Here is an 18,216-nt window from a genome sequence, read left to right as displayed (position 1 = left end):
ATAGATATTAATGTCAGAGTTAAAACTAAAAGATTTGAAGAAGAAAGCATAGAAAAAATTGCATAAGTTCAATGAGCATGTTCTCACAAGTTTAAAAGACACTTCAAAAAATGAAAAGAAAAGCTACAGATTAAGAAAAAAATTTGCAAATTATATATCTGATAAAAGACACAAAGAATAGAAATAACTCTTATAGCTCAATATTAGGAAAACAAGTAACTGCATTTTTAAAAAAATGGGCAAAATATATGACTATTCTTTTCACCAAAGAGGATATATAAATGGGTAATAAACACAAAAATATGGCCATCATAGTTAGACATCAGGGGAAAAATGCATGTTACAATAACAAGAAGATAGAAACCTTACACTCACTAGAATGGTTATAATCAAAATTACTGAGCATATCATGTGAAGATGTGGACAAATTGAAATTTTTGTATATTGCAGATGGGAATATAAAATGGAATCACCACTTTAAAAAACACCTGACATATCCTTAAAATCCAAATAAATAAATAAATAAATAAATAAATGAATGTATCATAACAAGAAGATAGAAACCTTACACTCACTAGAATGGTTATAATCAAAATTACTGAGCATATCATGTGAAGATGTGGACAAATTGAAATTTTTGTATATTGCAGATGGGAATATAAAATGGAATCACCACTTTAAAAAACACCTGACATATCCTTAAAATCCAAATAAATAAATAAATAAATAAATAAATGAATGTATCATATGACCAGGGTAAAATCCAAATAAATAAATAAATAAATAAATGTATCATGTGACCAGGGGCCACCAAGTGGTGTGTTGTTAAGGCACTGGACTCCCGCACAGTTGACAAGGGTTCAAAACCCAGACCCGGTTGTTTGAAAATCACTCTGAGTGAGTGTGTGCCCAAGCTCCCAAAAGAAGAATGGAGGAGAAGGGATTGTAGTATGGCCATTCCCCTCCTCCCCAGAGTAGTTTCTCACTTTTCCTGTTTCTCTCCTCAGCAAGCATATGCGCCATAGGGCCAAAACCTGAAAAAAAAAAATTATCATGTGACCCAGAAATTTCACTCCTCCTCAGCAACTACTCAAAAGAAATGTATATGTGTGTGTGTGTGTGTGTGTGTGTGTGTGTGTGTTCATACAAAAACTTTTAAGGAAATATTCATAGTAGCATGATTTATAAAAGTTAGTACCTGGAAACAATAACATTTCTTTCAACTGGTAAATAGGTGAGTTGTATGCAGTATATATTGGAATATATTCATCAATTAAAAACCATAAATTAGTGATAGCATGCTATAATGTGGATGATACTCAGATACTCTGAAACACTGCTAAGAGAAAGAAGTTGGATACAAAAATAGTATATATCATATGCTTCTGGAATGTCCAGAGCGAAGTCTATGCAGACAAAAATCATACAAGTCATGGTCTGGGTCTGGGAGTAGGAATCAGGATTCATTGTAAAGAGATGATATAGATCTCTAAAAGGTGATTTAAATGTCTTAAAACATTTGAAAAATTCTATACATGTAAGAGAATCAAAGAATTTTTTACATTTATACTTGGTATATTTAATGCTATATAATTTATATTTCAATAAAGCTACTGGAAAAAATAAGTGAAACAATAGTGATTCCTTATTTCAGAGCAGGGCTGACAACCCAATAAAAACAGAGAAAATACTCTTGTATGATTTTTGTCTGCATATACTTATCAAAAAGTATTTTCCTCACCAAGGGTTTGAGTTCCTAATAAATACTTTTTGATAAACTATTTTATTGTTTACATACATATAGTTCACTGCATAGATGTCCCAATCAGATATACAATTTGCACTCAAATATCTAAAGTTATTTATAAAGTTTGATGTTTATAAAAGTTTTACATGTATTTTATGATAGTAAATATGAAAAACATTTTAAAAAGAAAAATATTGAGGAAAACATCCATTAGTTAATAGCTTAATATGATGTAATCAGAGAACATTCCTGTTTAGGAAGGAAGACAAAAGAAGGAGATATTTTGGACAGTGGTATCACATAATGAATCAAATTTTAAATGATGCAACAGGTATATTTTGAATCATCTTTTGATAGCATCCTGACACAGGTCATTTATTTACCAAAAATCATTACTGAATTAGTGATTCAAAATGAATTTACGTTTTAGTAATTAATTTCTGATTTAATACATAATGCAGTGAAAATGAAATTCTTTTCATAACTTGTAATTGTGACATGGAAAGAAAAACATCAGAGATTCTACAGAGAAAAGAGACTGGAGGAGAAATTAAGTGGATTTTAAAATACTATTTCCTAACTGTCTAGTAAATGTTTATATTGTAAGATACATACACACATATTAGAGATGAGTTAGTTAGATAGGCAAATATATATACGAAAATACAAAGATATTTTTGCTATCAATGGTGTATTATTTACATATTTGGAAAGTATCTTATTCAAAAGGCAATGTTTCTATGAAGATTTGTGATAAATAGATCAAAAGGATCTAACCCTTAAAGAGGTAGAGCCATCATGGCAACAGCTGCAGAAAGCTGCAAAGCTGCTCACTTTCAAGGGTACTTTGGTCACCCCCACATATTTAAAAGATTAAAATATCTCTTAATCAGTGTTGGCATGGTATATTTTTTCCATCCTTTTACTTTATCTGTTTGTGTCTTTATATTTAGTTCACTTCTTAATATAACTTGAGTTTTGCTTTTGTGTCCAATCTGATAATCACTGATTTAATTATGTTTTTAAAATATTTACATTCAACATGATTAGTCATATGCTTAGGCTTAAGTCTGTCATTTTTTAAAGAATATTTTATTTAACTTTATTTATTTATTTTAATTTGACCAGAGAGTGAGAGAGAGAGAGAGAGAGAGAGAGAGAGAGAGAGAGATAAAGCAAACACCTGAGACTCAAACTGCATTTGGCTTTGTGGGAGTCCAGTGCCCTTAACCAGGAAGCCACCTGCTGGCCCTTTGCTATTTGTTTTCAATACCTCTCATCTGTTTTTTGTTCACCCTCCTTTTTTTGTTTTCTTTTGGATGAGTGGAATATTATTTAGATTCATTTTATCTCCTTCATTATTATAAGTTGTTTATATTAGCTTTCTATCACTGTATAAAAAAATCGCTGTAATTTAGTATCTTAAACAGCACATATTATCTTACAGTTTCCACAGGTCAAGATTTTGCACTGAGCACAGAGTCTCAAACATTGCAATCAAGATATTAACTGCGAAGTGTGGTTTTCTGAAGGCTCAATTAGCAAAGAATCTGTTTTCATGTTCCTTTAGATGGTTAGCAGGATCTTCATCATCTTGTGGCTGTTTGACTGAAGGCCCTACCTTCTAATTGGCTGTCAGTTGTAGTCTATTCACAGGTTCTAACTCTACTCACAGTTTCTTGTCAGGTGATACCACAGGCAATTTACAAGGTTTCTTAAAGGCCAGGAAAAGGATCTCTCTCTCCAGTTTGCTAAGGAGTATTATATAATGAAATGGAGTGTCTTAGAGAAGTACTATAAAATGACATGGAGTGTCAGTCTGCTAAAAGAAATACCTGGACCTGGGTGGTTTAGAAAAAAATGGAGGTTTATTTGGTTTAAATTCTAGTGGCTAAAAAGTCTAAAGACATAGGGCCTACAACAGGTCACTTTTAACGCTGTATTACATGGAGGACAGAAGCAGAGAGCTAACAGAAAGAAAGACCTGGAAACACCCCATCTTCCTTTTGTAGCAACCTTCTCAGTGAAGCACCTTTTCACAAGAGAGAGAGAGAGAGAGAGAGAGAGAGCGCATTAATCCATTCGTGAAGGAAATGCCTCCCTAATCCAAGCACTGGCCACTAGCCATCATCTCTTAAAGAAATCACCAACTCCTAATGCTAGTATACTGGGGACCAAACACCAAAACATGAACCTTTGGGACAAATCATCATCTAAACAACAATGGAGGCATGACAGCAGCCTGTCATCACCTTTGCCTAATGAATGACCTAAGCAATATAATGACAAACCATCACTAGGAGCCAGCTGCCTTTTTCAGTAGGCCATGGACTTGCCCAGTTAAACTTATTTTGGAAAAGTATTTGCTAGATATAAGTATCAAGACTTTTTTTTTTTTTTTTTAAGATTTTTTTGGTATAGGGTGCAAGTGCTGGCAGAGAAGCAGAAACAGAGAGAAGAGAGCAAGAAATCGCCTCCCCAGGGGATGGCCATGTAGCAATTCCTTCTCCTCCATTCTCCTCTCCGGACTGTGGGCACACATGCACGTGCATCCAGCATGAGTTTTAAGCTGCCAAGTCCAGAACTCGAAGCACAGTCAGCTATATGGGAGTCCAGGGACATTACACCGTTACACCACCTGCTGGTCCCTTGTACTGTTGTTCTGGTGTTTTATTGCTTCTATTGTTTCTAACAAGAAATTTCCTGTGATGCTTATTTTCTTTCTATATACAATGCTCCTTCTTCCTCACCACACATACACATACCCTGGCTGCTTCTAATTTTTCTCTTTATAAACTGTTTTGAGCTGTGTAATTATGGTTTGCCTTGGTGTTATTTTCTTAATTTTCTAGTGCTTCATGTTTGTGGAACTTCTTGGCTGCGTGAATTTATAGTCTTCATCACATTTCATTGTTTTGGTTATGGTTACTTTTTTTTGTCCTTTCCCTTTGTCTCTCCTTCAGGAACTCTGTTTATGAGGACACTGGCCAGTAATAAATTGTCCTGTGAGCCATAACGGTTTAGTTTCTAGGGCTCTATTTTCAATTTCACTATCCTATTATTCTGTAATATTTAATCTGCTAATTTCATCTATCACACAATAGTTTCCAGCTCTATAAGTTTAAGTGTATTATAAGTATTATGTCTGATTTACTTTTTAAAATTTTGACACTTAAGTATAAACTGAATGGCTTTTTTAAAGGGAATTGTGCAACTTCGCCATAACCTGATTTTAGGACATTTTAATTTGCACCCTTTAAAAAAACTGTATACCCATTTGAAGCCCTTTCCCACAGTCTATCAACTCATCCCTAACAGCCAGTACCAAGTTCCAGACAACTACTATTTTGTTCCTATACATTTGCCTAATCTGGACATTTACTATAATTGGAATCACACAATATTGGTCTTTTGTGACTGGTTTCTTTCACTTAATATAGTGCTTCCAAGGTTCATCTACATTTTAGTATGCAGTACCTCATCCTCTTTAGTTGCTGAATACTACACTCCATTGAATGGATATACATTTTGCTTATTTCCTATCCATAAGGAGATGGGCATTTGGGTAATTTCCATTTTATTTTTTATTTTTTTTTATTTCCCTGTGTTCACCAGAGACAGAGAAAATGAGAAACCACCCCCAACAAGGAATGGTCAGATCATAACCATTTTTCCATTTTTTCCAGATTTTGGGCATGCATGCACAGGTACCTGGCATGTTCCCCAAGTTGCAGGGTCCAGGACTGAAATCACACTTGGCCCCTGGCATCCAGCTGACTTAACCATCATACTGCAGGCTGGGTTGTTTTTTTATCTTTTTCTGCTTGTATATAATGCTATCAACATTTGTGTACATTTGTGTGTGCGCACGTGCATACAAATTGTCAACTGTCTTCGATATATTCCTAGGAGTGGAATTGCAGTTTATATGGAACTACTAAACTGTTTTCCAAAGCAGATGCACCATTTTACCACCAGTAAAATGAGGGTTCCACTTTCTTCACATCCTCACCACTTGTTATCCTTCTGATTGTAGTTCTGTCTAACTCTTCCAACAAATGGGATGTTATCATTGTCTTAACATCTTTGTTGATTCTAACATCTATATCAATTCTGACCAGCCACTAATTTTTCTTAATGGGTTTTCTTTTCATTTTTGTGAGCTTGATCATTTTTAGCTAATTGGCCGCCAGATCTTGTAGATTGTTCCTTTTTGGCCGGTAGGCATTTTTGTATCTCTATAATTATTTAAGTTTGGTCTCTTACATACTTAAGTGACTTGCTATGCATTTAATTCACTTGGGCCTTAACTTTTAAGATGATAGGTGGCACAAGAACAGAGAAATAGCCTACTAAATAATTACTAACTACTAATACAAGACTTTTCTGTGTACTTTACCCATACAAAGCTTTCCAGATTGAGTTGTGTTACACTCTGCAAAACAACCTGCTGTGTTCTCCCCATAATTTCAGCTCTGTCTTGTCAACCCTGGTACTTCAATAGGGTCTGCTTCCGTTCTTCCTCCCAGCGCCTTATCTTTCAAAACTCTTTAAAAGCAGTACGCTTTTTAATCTCTCACACTTTGTTTCTGTCTCCAAATGCCCACGTCTTGGAAGACACCCCATTGTTTTCTTTTATCACAGCAACCACATTTTTTTAAACAAAATGCAAAACTCAAACTCAGATTGGTGCTACTATTCCCTCTTCTACCTCCCCCTCTTCATCATAGAGGCTGAACGCAGCCAGGCTCACCTTTCACCTCCTGTCTCCAGTACCGCCTACAGGTTACTGCGCAGGCGCGGAACCAGTGCACGCCCCGCAGGCGGGGAACCAGTGCCCTCCCGCCAGACCACCACAACTGCGCCTGCGTCTGGTTGCGGGCCGCGCCGTTTTAATCCGCGCCTGCCAATTAAAGCGCACGCTATCCATAGGTTCCCGCCCACCGACTCAGCAGCCAATCACTTGCCGGGCGCGCTGTGCGCAGTGAACTCAAAACAGACTGGGCAGTGGGAGGAGGCCGCTGAGCGCGGCGCGAGGAACCATGGAGGCCGTGAAGACTGAAGCAGAGGCGGCCGCCGGAGAGTAAGTGTCGCAGCCAGGTGGTAGGTGGGTTGGGTAGGTGAACCTCGTGGTCCCCACGTCCTTTCGACTCCATACTGCCGTGAGGGTTCGTCCCGGCTGTGAAATTATGCCGTCCCCAGTCCTAGGTTCCTGGGGTGATGTTGCCCCGCTCTGGGGGAAGGCCTTTCTGTTGGTTGCTCCCCACAAACACATGCCCAGGGGTCTGTTCTAGAAGCGGGCGATTCCATCCGTCTCTGTCTTCCACATACCTTTGCGTGTCGCCTATTCTAACAGACTTTCCACTCCCAGGAGACGTCGTAGAAGCGTCACTTAAAGTCTTCCTTGTACTAGCGCAATAATTTCCAAATGTGATTTTATCCCCCATCCCTGCACCCTAGTAGACAACTGTAGCCTCTATCAGGAAAAAATCCCAGAGACCCTTGATCAGGCATTCAGGCCCCACCCCCCCTCCCTTCCAGGTCCTAAATCCTGAAGCCCTCTCCAGGGCTAGTCCTCTCTGCCAAAAAGGCTTCCAAAGCCTGTCAGAGTTTTGTCCTTTTCTCCCCTTATCAAGGGTTTCTCTTCAGTGCAGACACTCCCTGTTGAAAATCTCAGCCCCTTTTTCAGGCTCCTTATTCCCCTAGCCCTGCTGATTTTCTTCATGGCACTTATTCCCGCCACGTGTGCATTCGCCCTGTACTCTTTTAAAACTCCCGGTCTCAGATTCAGGCCCTCACATAAACTTGAAGCTGTGTCTGGGAGCAAGACTCCGAGCAGTGATACACTCATCCTGGTATGTGTGTGTGGCACTACATGATACTGCAGTTCCTGTTTCCTTGCCCCTCCAGGGTTTTGGCAGAGGTGGCAGACATCCTGGAACCTATAGGCCTGCAGGAGGAGACAGAACTGCCAGCTCAGATCATGGCTGAGTTTGTGATGGTATGTACAGAATGGAAACCTACCTTTCAGAAGCCAAGGGTGGTTCTGGTCCCTCTTGACACTAAGCAGCGCTCATGGAGAGTGTCGATGGTGGAAGGCCACTCTGTTGGCCTTTAATTTAAGACAGTAAAAATGTTTGTTCCCTGCCTCCACCTCCCTCTGAACAGGACTCCCGGAAGAAAGACAAGTTGCTCTGTAGCCAGCTTCAGGTAGTGGACTTCCTGCAGAACTTTCTAGCTCAGGAGGACACTTCGAAGGGCCTTGCCCACTTGGATTCTGAAGATACAAGCCGTGAGTAGCCAGGGGAATGGGATTGGGGCAGGTCTGAGTAAGGAAGTGGGGAGAATGTCAGATCTGCTGTATGGGTGATGGAAAGACTGAGACCCAGTGTCACAGGATGCAGGCTGGCAGGCTACCCTCAGTCCTGACCTCATTCCTGTTGGCTCATCTCAGGACAGAAGGCAGTGATAGCCAAGGAACAGTGGAAAGACCTGAAGGCCACTTACCAGGAGCACGTGGAGGCCATCACAGGTGCCCTGACCCAGGTTCTGTCCCAAGTGGAGGAGGCCCAAAGAAAGAGGACACAGCTTCAGGAAGCCCTTACACAGCTCCAGGCCAAGGTGCACCAGGGACTTTGTGGGGGGGGTGGGGGAGGGAAAGGCAGGCAGAGGGGACAAGGGAAAGGGTAAACAAATTGAGTTGTATCTCCCACCTCCATCTCCCAAATTCCAATGAGTAAAAGACCCTTCTCTTCTCCTGTCCCCCTCTCTTATCCACAGAAACAAATGGCCATAGAGAAATTCAGAACAGCCCAGAAGCAGCGGCAGCTACAACAGGTGGGACCATCCCCCTTGTAATGCCCCTTCTCACGCCCATGCCATCACATGGGCTATATTCTCTGTCTAGAAAACCTTCATTCTTTATTCTCCTTTCAGGCATCATGGTGTAGATACCAACATGGGTTTGCATCTTAGCATTTTGCCACTGTATGACTTTGGGCAGGTTACCTAACTTTCTGTATTTCCTCATCTACAAAGTAGAGGCAATAATTGTACCAACCCTATAGAGTCATTAGGATGGTTTAATAATCATTACATCAAGTACTTAAAATAGTACTCAGTACAGAGCAAACCAAGTAAGCTTTCTCGTCGTCTTCATGTCCCTTCCCTCTAGACTGCCTCAACCTGGAGCAGCACATTCTGATCCTTCATTTTTCTCTAGGCCCCTGCTCCTGCCTATGGTGAATGAAGTCCCTCTTTCTATCACTGAGTCTAAATCCTAAATTGGGCCTAAGCTGGAGGAGGTTAGGGGGATGCCTCTGAGACCTCAGCATCTTTTTAGCCTTGTCTGCTCCCTCACTCCTCGCAGGAGAAGCATCTGCAACATCTGGCAAAGGTTTCCGAAGAGGTGAGGGAACATCAGGCAGGAACTCGGCAGGCGCTTGAGCAGCTAAGTCAGGAACTTGGAACCCTGAAGCAGCAGGCAGGACGTGCGCGGGACAAGCTGCAGAGGTGATTGGGAACATGGGCTGTAGACTCAGGGTGGTCCAGCTGAGATCTCCTCCCTTCATACTTTTTCCCTCTTTCCAGTCACCAGAAGTACCTCCAGCTGCTATATACACTGCAGGGTAAGTCGCTTCTCACCGAGGCAGAGGCGCAGCTACCACAGGACGGCCCTGAAGATAAGCCCCAGCGGCTGACCCAGCCCCGGGAGCAAAACACTGAGGAGGTCCTGGGGAGAGCCCCTGCTGTGTCTTCTAAGGTGTCTTAGAGACAGATCAGATGAGCAGGTGGGTAGAGAGAGAAGCTGCGAGTTTGACTTTACCTATTGCCCATGCTATATTTCTCCAGGGTCACTGGCCCACACAGCCTGCTGGAGACACATGTTTTCCTGGTCTTCCTGTGGGACAGTAGCATGGGGAAGTGTCCCAGAGCAGGTCAGACCACAGCTCAGGTCTTTAAAGTTAGAAACATACTTAAAATTTGAAATATGCTTAAAATAGAGTTATATATAACTTTATTTTGAAACATATAAGGCTAAAAATATACTTTATATAGTTATATGAGATTTTTAACCTTATCTTACTTACTTTTACCCAGAAGCCATAGAAACCTATTGAAGTTTTCTTTCCTATGGCAAAAAAATCTCTAAGTGCTTTGTAATATATTGAACTAGAACTATCAGGAAGTCATGCCATCACTGAGCACATTTAGAAAGTAGTGCAAATGCTTCCATCCTCCTGCAGGAAACACATCTCCCAGAGTAACCACGACTTCTTATTGGGACTTGTTGTAATGGCAGCAGCTAAAGAGCTAAAATCCATTTAGGCAGTTCAATATCACAAAACACTGGAGTCATACCAGGATGGAATCTGTTTCAGAATGTTGTCACTTAAAAATAAGTAGACTATAGTGATTGTTAATTCTGAATGGCTACTTGTTCTGCCCACCAGAATAATGGCTAAAGCAATTCAATGACACCAGTATTCCCTGACGGAGACAGTTACCAATTAAATCAAGCACATACCTACTGTGAAATGAACTACATATCTGATAGCTCAGCGCACTTTGGTATGTTAGTCACTGAAGGCTCAGGATTTTCTGAGAGCATGAGAAAGCATTTTCAGCAATGTAACACCACTCATTGTACCTAAGTCATTATCTACTTATCAAAGCTTTAGGGACTGATAGTTGAAAATAATGGGGAATGTGAGTTCAACTGTGTTGGGAAATGTTTATATTAAGAATGGAGATGTATTTCATATCAATTAGTAAACTGAGTGTGACTTTTCAATACTCTATGACTATCATAATAACTGTACTTTTCACAGTAATGTTCAACAATAACCAGAGATTATTGGAATTTAAAGGTAAGAGTTGCTTTATATTAGATGACTGTGTCATATCCTTGCAGTAGCAACAACCTACTAATTCTTCTTAAAACATAGTAAACATTTTATTTAATTAAAGTTTGGTTGGTTTTAAGAAGAGATTTTTCTGTTTTATTGCCTCAGTTCCTCTCTGTACCTAATTTCAGGAATTTTCAAGGTACTAACTCACTAAATTAATTCTTTTAGTATACTGCTGGTGGTGGTGACTTGAAGAATAGAAGTAGTTAGTGAAATAAATGTTATAAACAATAAAAAGGAAGAGCTAATAAATATTCAGGTAATTCTAATATCATCGCATGTTACATATCTTTTTTGTCTTTAATTTTCTGGTGTGTGCGTACACTCACTAGAGAGAGGGAAGGAAGGTGAGAAAATAACCCCTGTGGGGGGGTGGTCATACCATAATCCCTTCTCCTCCACATCTTTGTCCTGTTGAGATTTTGACCACAATTGCACATGTGGCTGTGTGTTTTTCAAGCCAAACTGCATAATCGGCCATGTGGGATCCAGATACCCTAACCACTATGCTGGAGGCTGGCCCCACATAGCTTACATAGAGGAAGAAAAACTAAAATCAGGGAATTCCATGTGACTCAGGTCATACCTTGTTTTATAGCTAAATAAATCATTAAATTATTTGGATAGTCACATTTTATGTATCTCTGGAGACTTAGTCTCTAATAAGTAGGATGTCATTTAAAGAAACTACTTTTATTAAGTGACTTGCATAAAATAACATTTTTTTGTTAAAACTTCGAGTTTTTAAACTTGGGCTATAAATCTGATAGCCTAGCTGTGTTTTAGCTTTTCTACCTGAGTATTCTTACTGTCAAATATTTTAAAATATACATTTATATATGCATTTACATACAGACTAGAAAGTCAGGCACTGTTCTCTTTATAATTTAATTTGTTTTGCTTTTTTTTTTAAGGACTCATTTATTTCCATTATGAAGACACCTGGAAGCTACAGGAAACTCATCTAACTTTGTTGCAGTACTGATTGCTATCAGCAGTTTGCTATTTTTTAACTTGTGTTTCCTGTTTATTTGTAAAGAAGTAAATGACAAGTTGTTTTAATTTTAAATTTCATATCAAGAACAGCATTTACTTTTAGTGCTGCTTTAAAATTTAAGAGATGCTTACTTATTGAATGTTTTGGTTTGATAGTATTACAGTTTTATTAGGAGAATAGTGTACTTTTGTTTAGTCTTGGTTGAAGTCTGTGTAATATTGCCTAATAGTTAATTATATGACATTACATTATACATAACTATATGCAATATAAACTTAGAAAACTTAAAAATTTAATATAAGGAATCATTGTCTTTATCGAAGTACAAATGCTTGACAAGAAATCTGTATAAAGAATCTCCGCCTTTGTAATGAATCCTCCAAAGGTTCCATGAAGTTTTATACCTCGGCCCTCAGTCTATGGTTTAGCAGTTTCTCTAACCCTTTGAACTATCTTATATTAACATAAGATGTTTAATCTCATTGTTTTTATTGTGTGTTTTTGTAAAAGAAACCAAACTCCTAGTAGTTCTAATACTTTGGAACACTAGTTGCCTCTTCTTTTGGAATTGTTTTTAACCAACAGCCCGTGTCTGGGGAATGAAAGTGAAAGCTGACCTTGCTATAACCCTCTTCAGCTATTTAACTTCTATTTAGCTTAAGCATATCTCGCCAGAGATAGGGTTTGGTTTGTTTTTTCTTTTTTTTTTTTCCTTTTTAGAGATTTTTGCTATAGGGCACATGTACTCGTTGGAGTGAGAAATCACTCCCTTCGGGTTGGGGGGCTAGGGAGGATGGCCATGCGGCAATCCCTTCTCCTCCATTCTCCTCCCGGGATTTTGGGTGTATGTGCATCTGGCATGACTTTTAAGCAGCTGGATCTGGACCTGGTACTCACATCATGGTTGTCTATGTGGGAGTCCAGCAACGTAACCATTATTCTTGGGTCCCAAGAGTAGTCCTTTTTAATTGGCTCTTAAGACAATTCAGAAAGAAAAAAGCCATCTTTGTAATTGTATTAGTTGTAAGACTTATGCTGATTTAGGGACCAGCAGATGGCATGGTTATTAAGCTGTTGGACTCCCACATGGCTGATTGCCATGTGAGTCTTGGACCTGGTAGCTTGCTTTCTCACTTTCTTTCTCTCTGTCTTGGTTTCTCTCTGGTCAAATTTAATAAAGTTAAATAAAATAACTTTAAAAAAAGACTTATGCTGGTTTAAATATGTTAAAATAGAAAACATGTTTTAATTGAAATTAAGAATGAATAGCATTGTGTATATAATGATAATTGACATTTTAGAGTACTATGTTTAAGCAACGTAATTCTCACAGTGCTTCAAGTACATAAATAAAATAGTGTATTCTTGCATTTTCATGCTTTACCATAATTTTTTTGTCATGCTTTTTATCTTTTATCTGTGAAAAGTAGTAAAACATTGTTTCAGTCTTGGCTCTGTTGTTAACTTAGACAAGTTATCTTAGACAAATCACTGAAGTTATGTAAGCTTCTGTCTCTTCATTCATAAACCAAGTAGTCAAAACTGTAATTTCTTTATATATAATATATAAATGAGAAAGACCAATTATCCATCCAACTTTAATGATTGTCATGTACTGCTTACATACTTTGAAAAACTATTGAGAGCTATGAATTTTTAAAAAAATACAATTTTAGAGTTCTGTGATTTGATGGAATAAAATTTACAGCAAGATCAATTAATGGTGATGATTCTAGAGATTCAAGGTTGTGAATGAGTAGAGTAAGAATCTCCTGAAGAAATGGTTTTGGACAATAAGTAACTTTATGACCTAGATAGAACACAATGAGAGGGACAACAGTGATAAATCTTAGAAAAATAACCATAACCTATTCCCTTTAGCAACATTGTAGATAATTTTGGAATCATGTTAGTCTTTAAGAGAAAGTATGACAGAAATAATTACTGTCCAGCCTGTGGGCTTCCCAAAAGAGAAAAGAAGTCACAACCTTGACCCCTAAGGAGTTAGTAAGGAGAGTACAGAGGATGAGTCAGTAGAGAAGAGGTAAATATTAGATTTCTGACTCTGTTGAAGAGTCTTTTAAAAAGTGGGATGTTTAAGGCAGAAGGTAGGAGTACCTTCCATAACTTTATACCTGCTTGGGCTAAAGCAATGAAGTATATCCTGTTTCTAGGGCAGACTAGAACAGCCGAGGAGTTCTGGTCATATCCAAAAGGAAAAAAAAAAAAAAAAAAAAAAACAGGATGAAGAACTGATAGCAGGCCAACAAATGACATGGAATTTAAGGCAGCTGGGTTCCAATGGCCAACTACCTGTTTTGAATTCCAAACCTGGCAAAACCCAGAAAGGAGAATGGAGGAAAAGAGGTTGCTGTATGGCCATCCCCCTAGGAGGTGCTTTCTCATTTTCCTTCTCTTTCTGCCTCTATGAGTGCACGTGTCCTATAGCAAAAAATTAAAAAAAACACAGGAAGAAACTTTTTCCTTAAACTGAATGATATGTAACCAGATGGAAAATTAAATTTCTCTGGCCTGGGATTTCAGACTAGCTGTCAAGCCTGCCTCTCATCATGTGCTAGTGGTTCTCTTGTCTGGGTTGTTGGCAGTCGAATTTGAAGGGTACATGATCAAGGGTACCCTTGCTTGACCTTTATGTTCAAGACTCATTCTGGGAGGCTAGTGAAAAATGTAAACAGACAGCCATTTAGTTAGGGCTCAGTTAAGAGAGAGGGCCTGCCGAACTTGAGACAGATCCTCTCTCCATATCTTCACTCACTGGCACAGCAGCAGCTGCTCTCACATATCATAGTCCTCGAGGGATGTGTTTCCTTGACACTGAATGTTCCAATCTACAGGACTGGTGACTCCTGGGACTTAAGTGCTGGGAAGTGTCTTAGAAATGATTGTATCTGATGGATAAGAAAACCAAGGCATAAATTTCAGAAATAAACTTCTATCACCACAGAATTGAGTGAAGACAGAGGTGAGATCATATATCTTTTGTGATGTAGTGAGGACAGATTTTTTTTTTTTTAAGAGATTTTTATTATAGAACCAGTGCACTCGCCAGAGACACAGAGAAATCACTCCCCCAGGGGATATAGCCATGCAGTATCCCCTTCTCCATTCTCCTCTCAGGATTTTGGGCATGTATACACATGTGCCTGGCATGAGATTTAAGCCACCGGGTCCTGGACTACAACTGTAGTCGACTACGTGGGAGTCCAGCAACATAACCATTATGCCATCTGCTGCTCCCGAGGACAGATTTCTGAATAGTCTTCCTATTCTAAGATACTTTCCAAAGAACCTGAGGGAGGAGTCATGTCTACAAACAATTATTGCTATAACAGATCTAGTGGTTTGTCCAGTGATTGTAGGATGCGCTTCATATTCTGTCCCTGGTTTAGCACTTTGTGATACATAATATCTCTGTTACAGTTAAAGTCCAGTATTCTTTCCTGTCGACTTTGAGTAAAATTCTATACTTTTAGCCAATCACTAACTTAAGAATTTCTAACCCCACCTATAATCTATATGCCCCTGCTTCCAGATGTCCTGCCTTTTTGGGCCAAACCAATGTGAAGACTCATGCCAATTGACAATTTTATCTGTTTCTCCTGCTCTCAGGACTAAATAAAAGAGCCACTGCATCTAAACACCCCAAAACACTATCTGGGCTACCAGAGATTATGTTTCTAGGCCTCTAGGCCTTGGTTACTTAGATTTGTGTTTAAAACAAACCATTTTAATTATTTCAAAGAGCTTGGTTATATCTGTCAACAGTGGCCTTTTCCTTTGAGCGTCAAATTGAATTTGTACAGATTTAATAAAGAGTTGTGCATGGAAAACCTTTAGGATCAAAGGCTTCCATCTCTAACACCACACCACCAGATCAAGCATTCTTAGGAGTTTGTTATGCCTAACTTTGACAAGAATAGCCTTCCCTCAATTTTGATGTGTCTGAAAACATCTCATATTTCATCTTTTTTCTTTTTTTCTTCATAAGATGTCTACTGAAAATTTCAGGAGAATTATAAGAATAGTTCAAGATCAGTCATAGTATTCAAAACTTCCGATATCCTGAAAATTATACAAAAAGTCTACAGGAAATCTGAATTAAAAATATTAAGTCATTTTATATTTTTGTGGAAAATTTGAATGTGAAATGCATGTCTACACATTATGGACTGAGTAGGTTGTTTTTGCTAGCTCAATTTCTATTGACTGTGAAAAATGAAAGAATTATATCAGTATAAATGTCAAGACTACAAGACCACTTTACCATATAGGCCAGAATTCCTACCTCGCAATAAAAATGTCTATCTCTCAGAGTATATTGTCAAGTATGTAGTATATAAAAGCTTTGATCTAAGGATTTTTTTATCTTTGGATGACTCATGGTCACTCTGGTTTTCCACTCATTGTGTACAGTCATAATGTAACATGTCACATGCAACTCAAATGAGACTTCGAATTATGAGATTTTGCATTTGTTTCTTTAACTCATTTTTGCAATCAATAATGTTAATTTGTCTTTTATTAAAAAGTTTCTTCTGAGAGAGAAAGAGCAAGAGAGAGAAAGAGACTGGCACATCCAATGGAGTCTTTAAGCCACAGCCCACCCCCCAGCTTCAGCTAGCCCCAGATCATGGGCATGCATACAGCCTAGTGTATTCAGGAAGGTCTCTGGATGCAAACCAAGATCCTTCCCGTGTGGGTCAGCTTCACAGAGTGCTGCATTATCACTGAACCATTGTCTAGCCACCAGTCTTGCTTTTGTGTATTTGCAAAAGCTTTGTATTTGAAATTGCATTATTAGATAAATTAACTGAAAATTTATGAAAGAGATATGGGAGTGGAGTTGACAGAAAGATGAACTGGAGGACATGGGAAACAGGCTCTGATGAGCGTATAGAAGACTCACAGTTGTGTGTTTCCTGTGTGAAACGTCCAGTCTACCTACATCCAGTTCCTTCCTATTTTCTTATGTCTTATTTTTCCTGTAAGTAATGGTCCATTAAAATAACATGTAAAGTTCATCAGTCATTACTTTTTTCTTAATGATAACATCAGAAATGGCATTCAAATGTTGTTAACATTCATTATGCATACTAGTACATGCTAATTCACTTCATGAAGCAAATATTCCGCTAATACATTGCATTCATTGTATTTAATAGCCCGAATTTTGAAATTTTCCCTCTGTCTTAAGTAGAAGGATAAAGGAAAGATAGGGAAACAGAATTAGACTGTTAAGTAGCCTCTTCAAAATGGAAGGAGAGATGCAAACTGAAGACTGACTCCAGTGCCCTCTTTTGTGTTCTTCCTATGCTATGAGTTCCAATCAAATCTAAACAGAAAAGAAGCTGTTCTTTGAAAATCAGAATATTCAATAATTAATCATATAATTTAATAGATCTGCTAAAAGTAAAAATAAGATTATTACTTGGCTATCTCTTGGGAACTTATTTTTGTGAAGAAAAGTACATTTTTTCTTTTTCTGACATTAAACTCAGTTCTCACTTTTGGTCTTAGAAAAAGTAAGAGAGTCTGCTCTCAAATTTTCTCCCTTGAATTTTCTTCCTGAAAATATAAGCATTTAGTCCTTGCAAATTTCCAACATACCTATGATAAAGGTTTTTAGCACAGAAAGTGACTCCATTGTGGGGAACCGAAGATTCAGTAGAAATGCTCTCAAAGTTCACAGATCCTATGAGATGATATTTAAGGACAAGAAATGATTTACTTCTTGCCCCCATATGATGCACAGTTGTACATTGATGTTTAAGATTTTGCATTAGAATTAAATGTATTTTCCTTAAAACTTTTATGGAGAGCAGGTCAGCATGTAGCATGGAGGTTAAGGTGCTGGAATCCACATAGCCAATTGTACAGTTCACATCCTGGATCCACTGGCTTTAAAATCATGCTGGGCATGTGTGCATGCATACCCAAAATCTTGAGCGAAGACTGGAGGAGAAGGGATTGCAGTGTGGCTATCCCCCCTCCACAGGGTAGGAGGTGATTTCTCTCTCTTCCTCTCTGTTTTTCTTTGTCTCTGTCTGGCGAATACACACACCGTATAGCAAAAAAAAAAAAAAAAAAAGAAAGAAAGAAAAACAGTAAGACACAATTTTCCATCATACATCATCAATATGGATAACTGAGGTGCTGTATTTCATTTAGAGAGAAAGAGTGAATGTAGTAATGCCAACTACTGATGAAGGGGTATAACACATTAAGGTACCTTTGAAACTCCAAAGATAAATTTAATCACTATAGAATTTTGTTTCTAGCTGCTTGGCAAGCCAAGGTCCTGCTGAGGAAAATCTGGCTTATTATCATCAGCAAAAGCCAGGTGTGAAGGAATGCTGGGTCTCCCTGCCAAGTGATAGACCAGGTTGCACTGTATGAATGAGGCCTCCTCAGCTAAGCATAACTTTTGGCACATTTGATTCATATCATCTCTGTTTTATATTTGACTCTGCTCATTTGTACAGTATCTAGGGATGTGCTTGCTTCCCAGTCACAAGCACAATAGCAAGTACTATTCCCAGTAG

At 38.5% G+C, this 18,216-nt stretch overlaps 1 protein-coding gene and 1 long non-coding RNA gene across 6 annotated transcripts in view; one reads left to right on the top strand and one right to left on the bottom strand.

Annotated features, from left to right (window-relative positions):
- The window catches only part of LOC102503178 (uncharacterized), a 43,226-nt gene extending 36,656 nt beyond the window's left edge, over window positions 1-6,570 (bottom strand). The window contains exons 1-2 of one of the 2 annotated variants that reach the window (XR_333951.3): window positions 6,501-6,526; window positions 987-1,034 (exon numbers count right to left, since the gene is read on the bottom strand). This is a non-coding gene — a long non-coding RNA (uncharacterized LOC102503178). Of the gene's footprint in view, window positions 1-986; window positions 1,035-6,500 lie in introns of both variants that reach the window. The other variant, XR_333950.3, reaches the window with a different exon arrangement.
- Window positions 6,571-6,725: 155 nt separating this feature from the next.
- Window positions 6,726-12,228, top strand: ZWINT (ZW10 interacting kinetochore protein). Of its 4 annotated transcripts, XR_001370077.2 has the most exons (10): window positions 6,726-6,830; window positions 7,658-7,748; window positions 7,916-8,039; window positions 8,202-8,368; window positions 8,528-8,584; window positions 9,117-9,259; window positions 9,338-9,537; window positions 10,579-10,617; window positions 10,825-10,915; window positions 11,571-12,228. XR_001370077.2 is itself a non-coding variant. In XM_006144391.3 (8 exons), exons 1-7 carry the CDS (start codon window positions 6,790-6,792, stop codon window positions 9,516-9,518), a joined length of 804 nt encoding a protein of 267 aa, XP_006144453.1. In that variant the 5' UTR covers window positions 6,726-6,789; the 3' UTR covers window positions 9,519-9,537; window positions 11,571-12,228. The 4 variants fall into 4 exon arrangements, 1 of the variants encoding a protein (XP_006144453.1); XR_001370076.2 differs by lacking the exon at window positions 10,579-10,617; XR_333949.3 differs by lacking the exon at window positions 10,825-10,915.
- Window positions 12,229-18,216: the final 5,988 nt, after the last annotated feature.

Source organism: Tupaia chinensis, unplaced genomic scaffold, assembly GCF_000334495.1.
Source record: "Tupaia chinensis unplaced genomic scaffold, TupChi_1.0 Scaffold000118_1, whole genome shotgun sequence".
In the NCBI taxonomy this organism is placed as follows: domain Eukaryota; kingdom Metazoa; phylum Chordata; class Mammalia; order Scandentia; family Tupaiidae; genus Tupaia; species Tupaia belangeri.
Note: the sequence above shows the minus strand (reverse complement) of the source record. Positions and strands in the feature narration are given on the sequence as shown.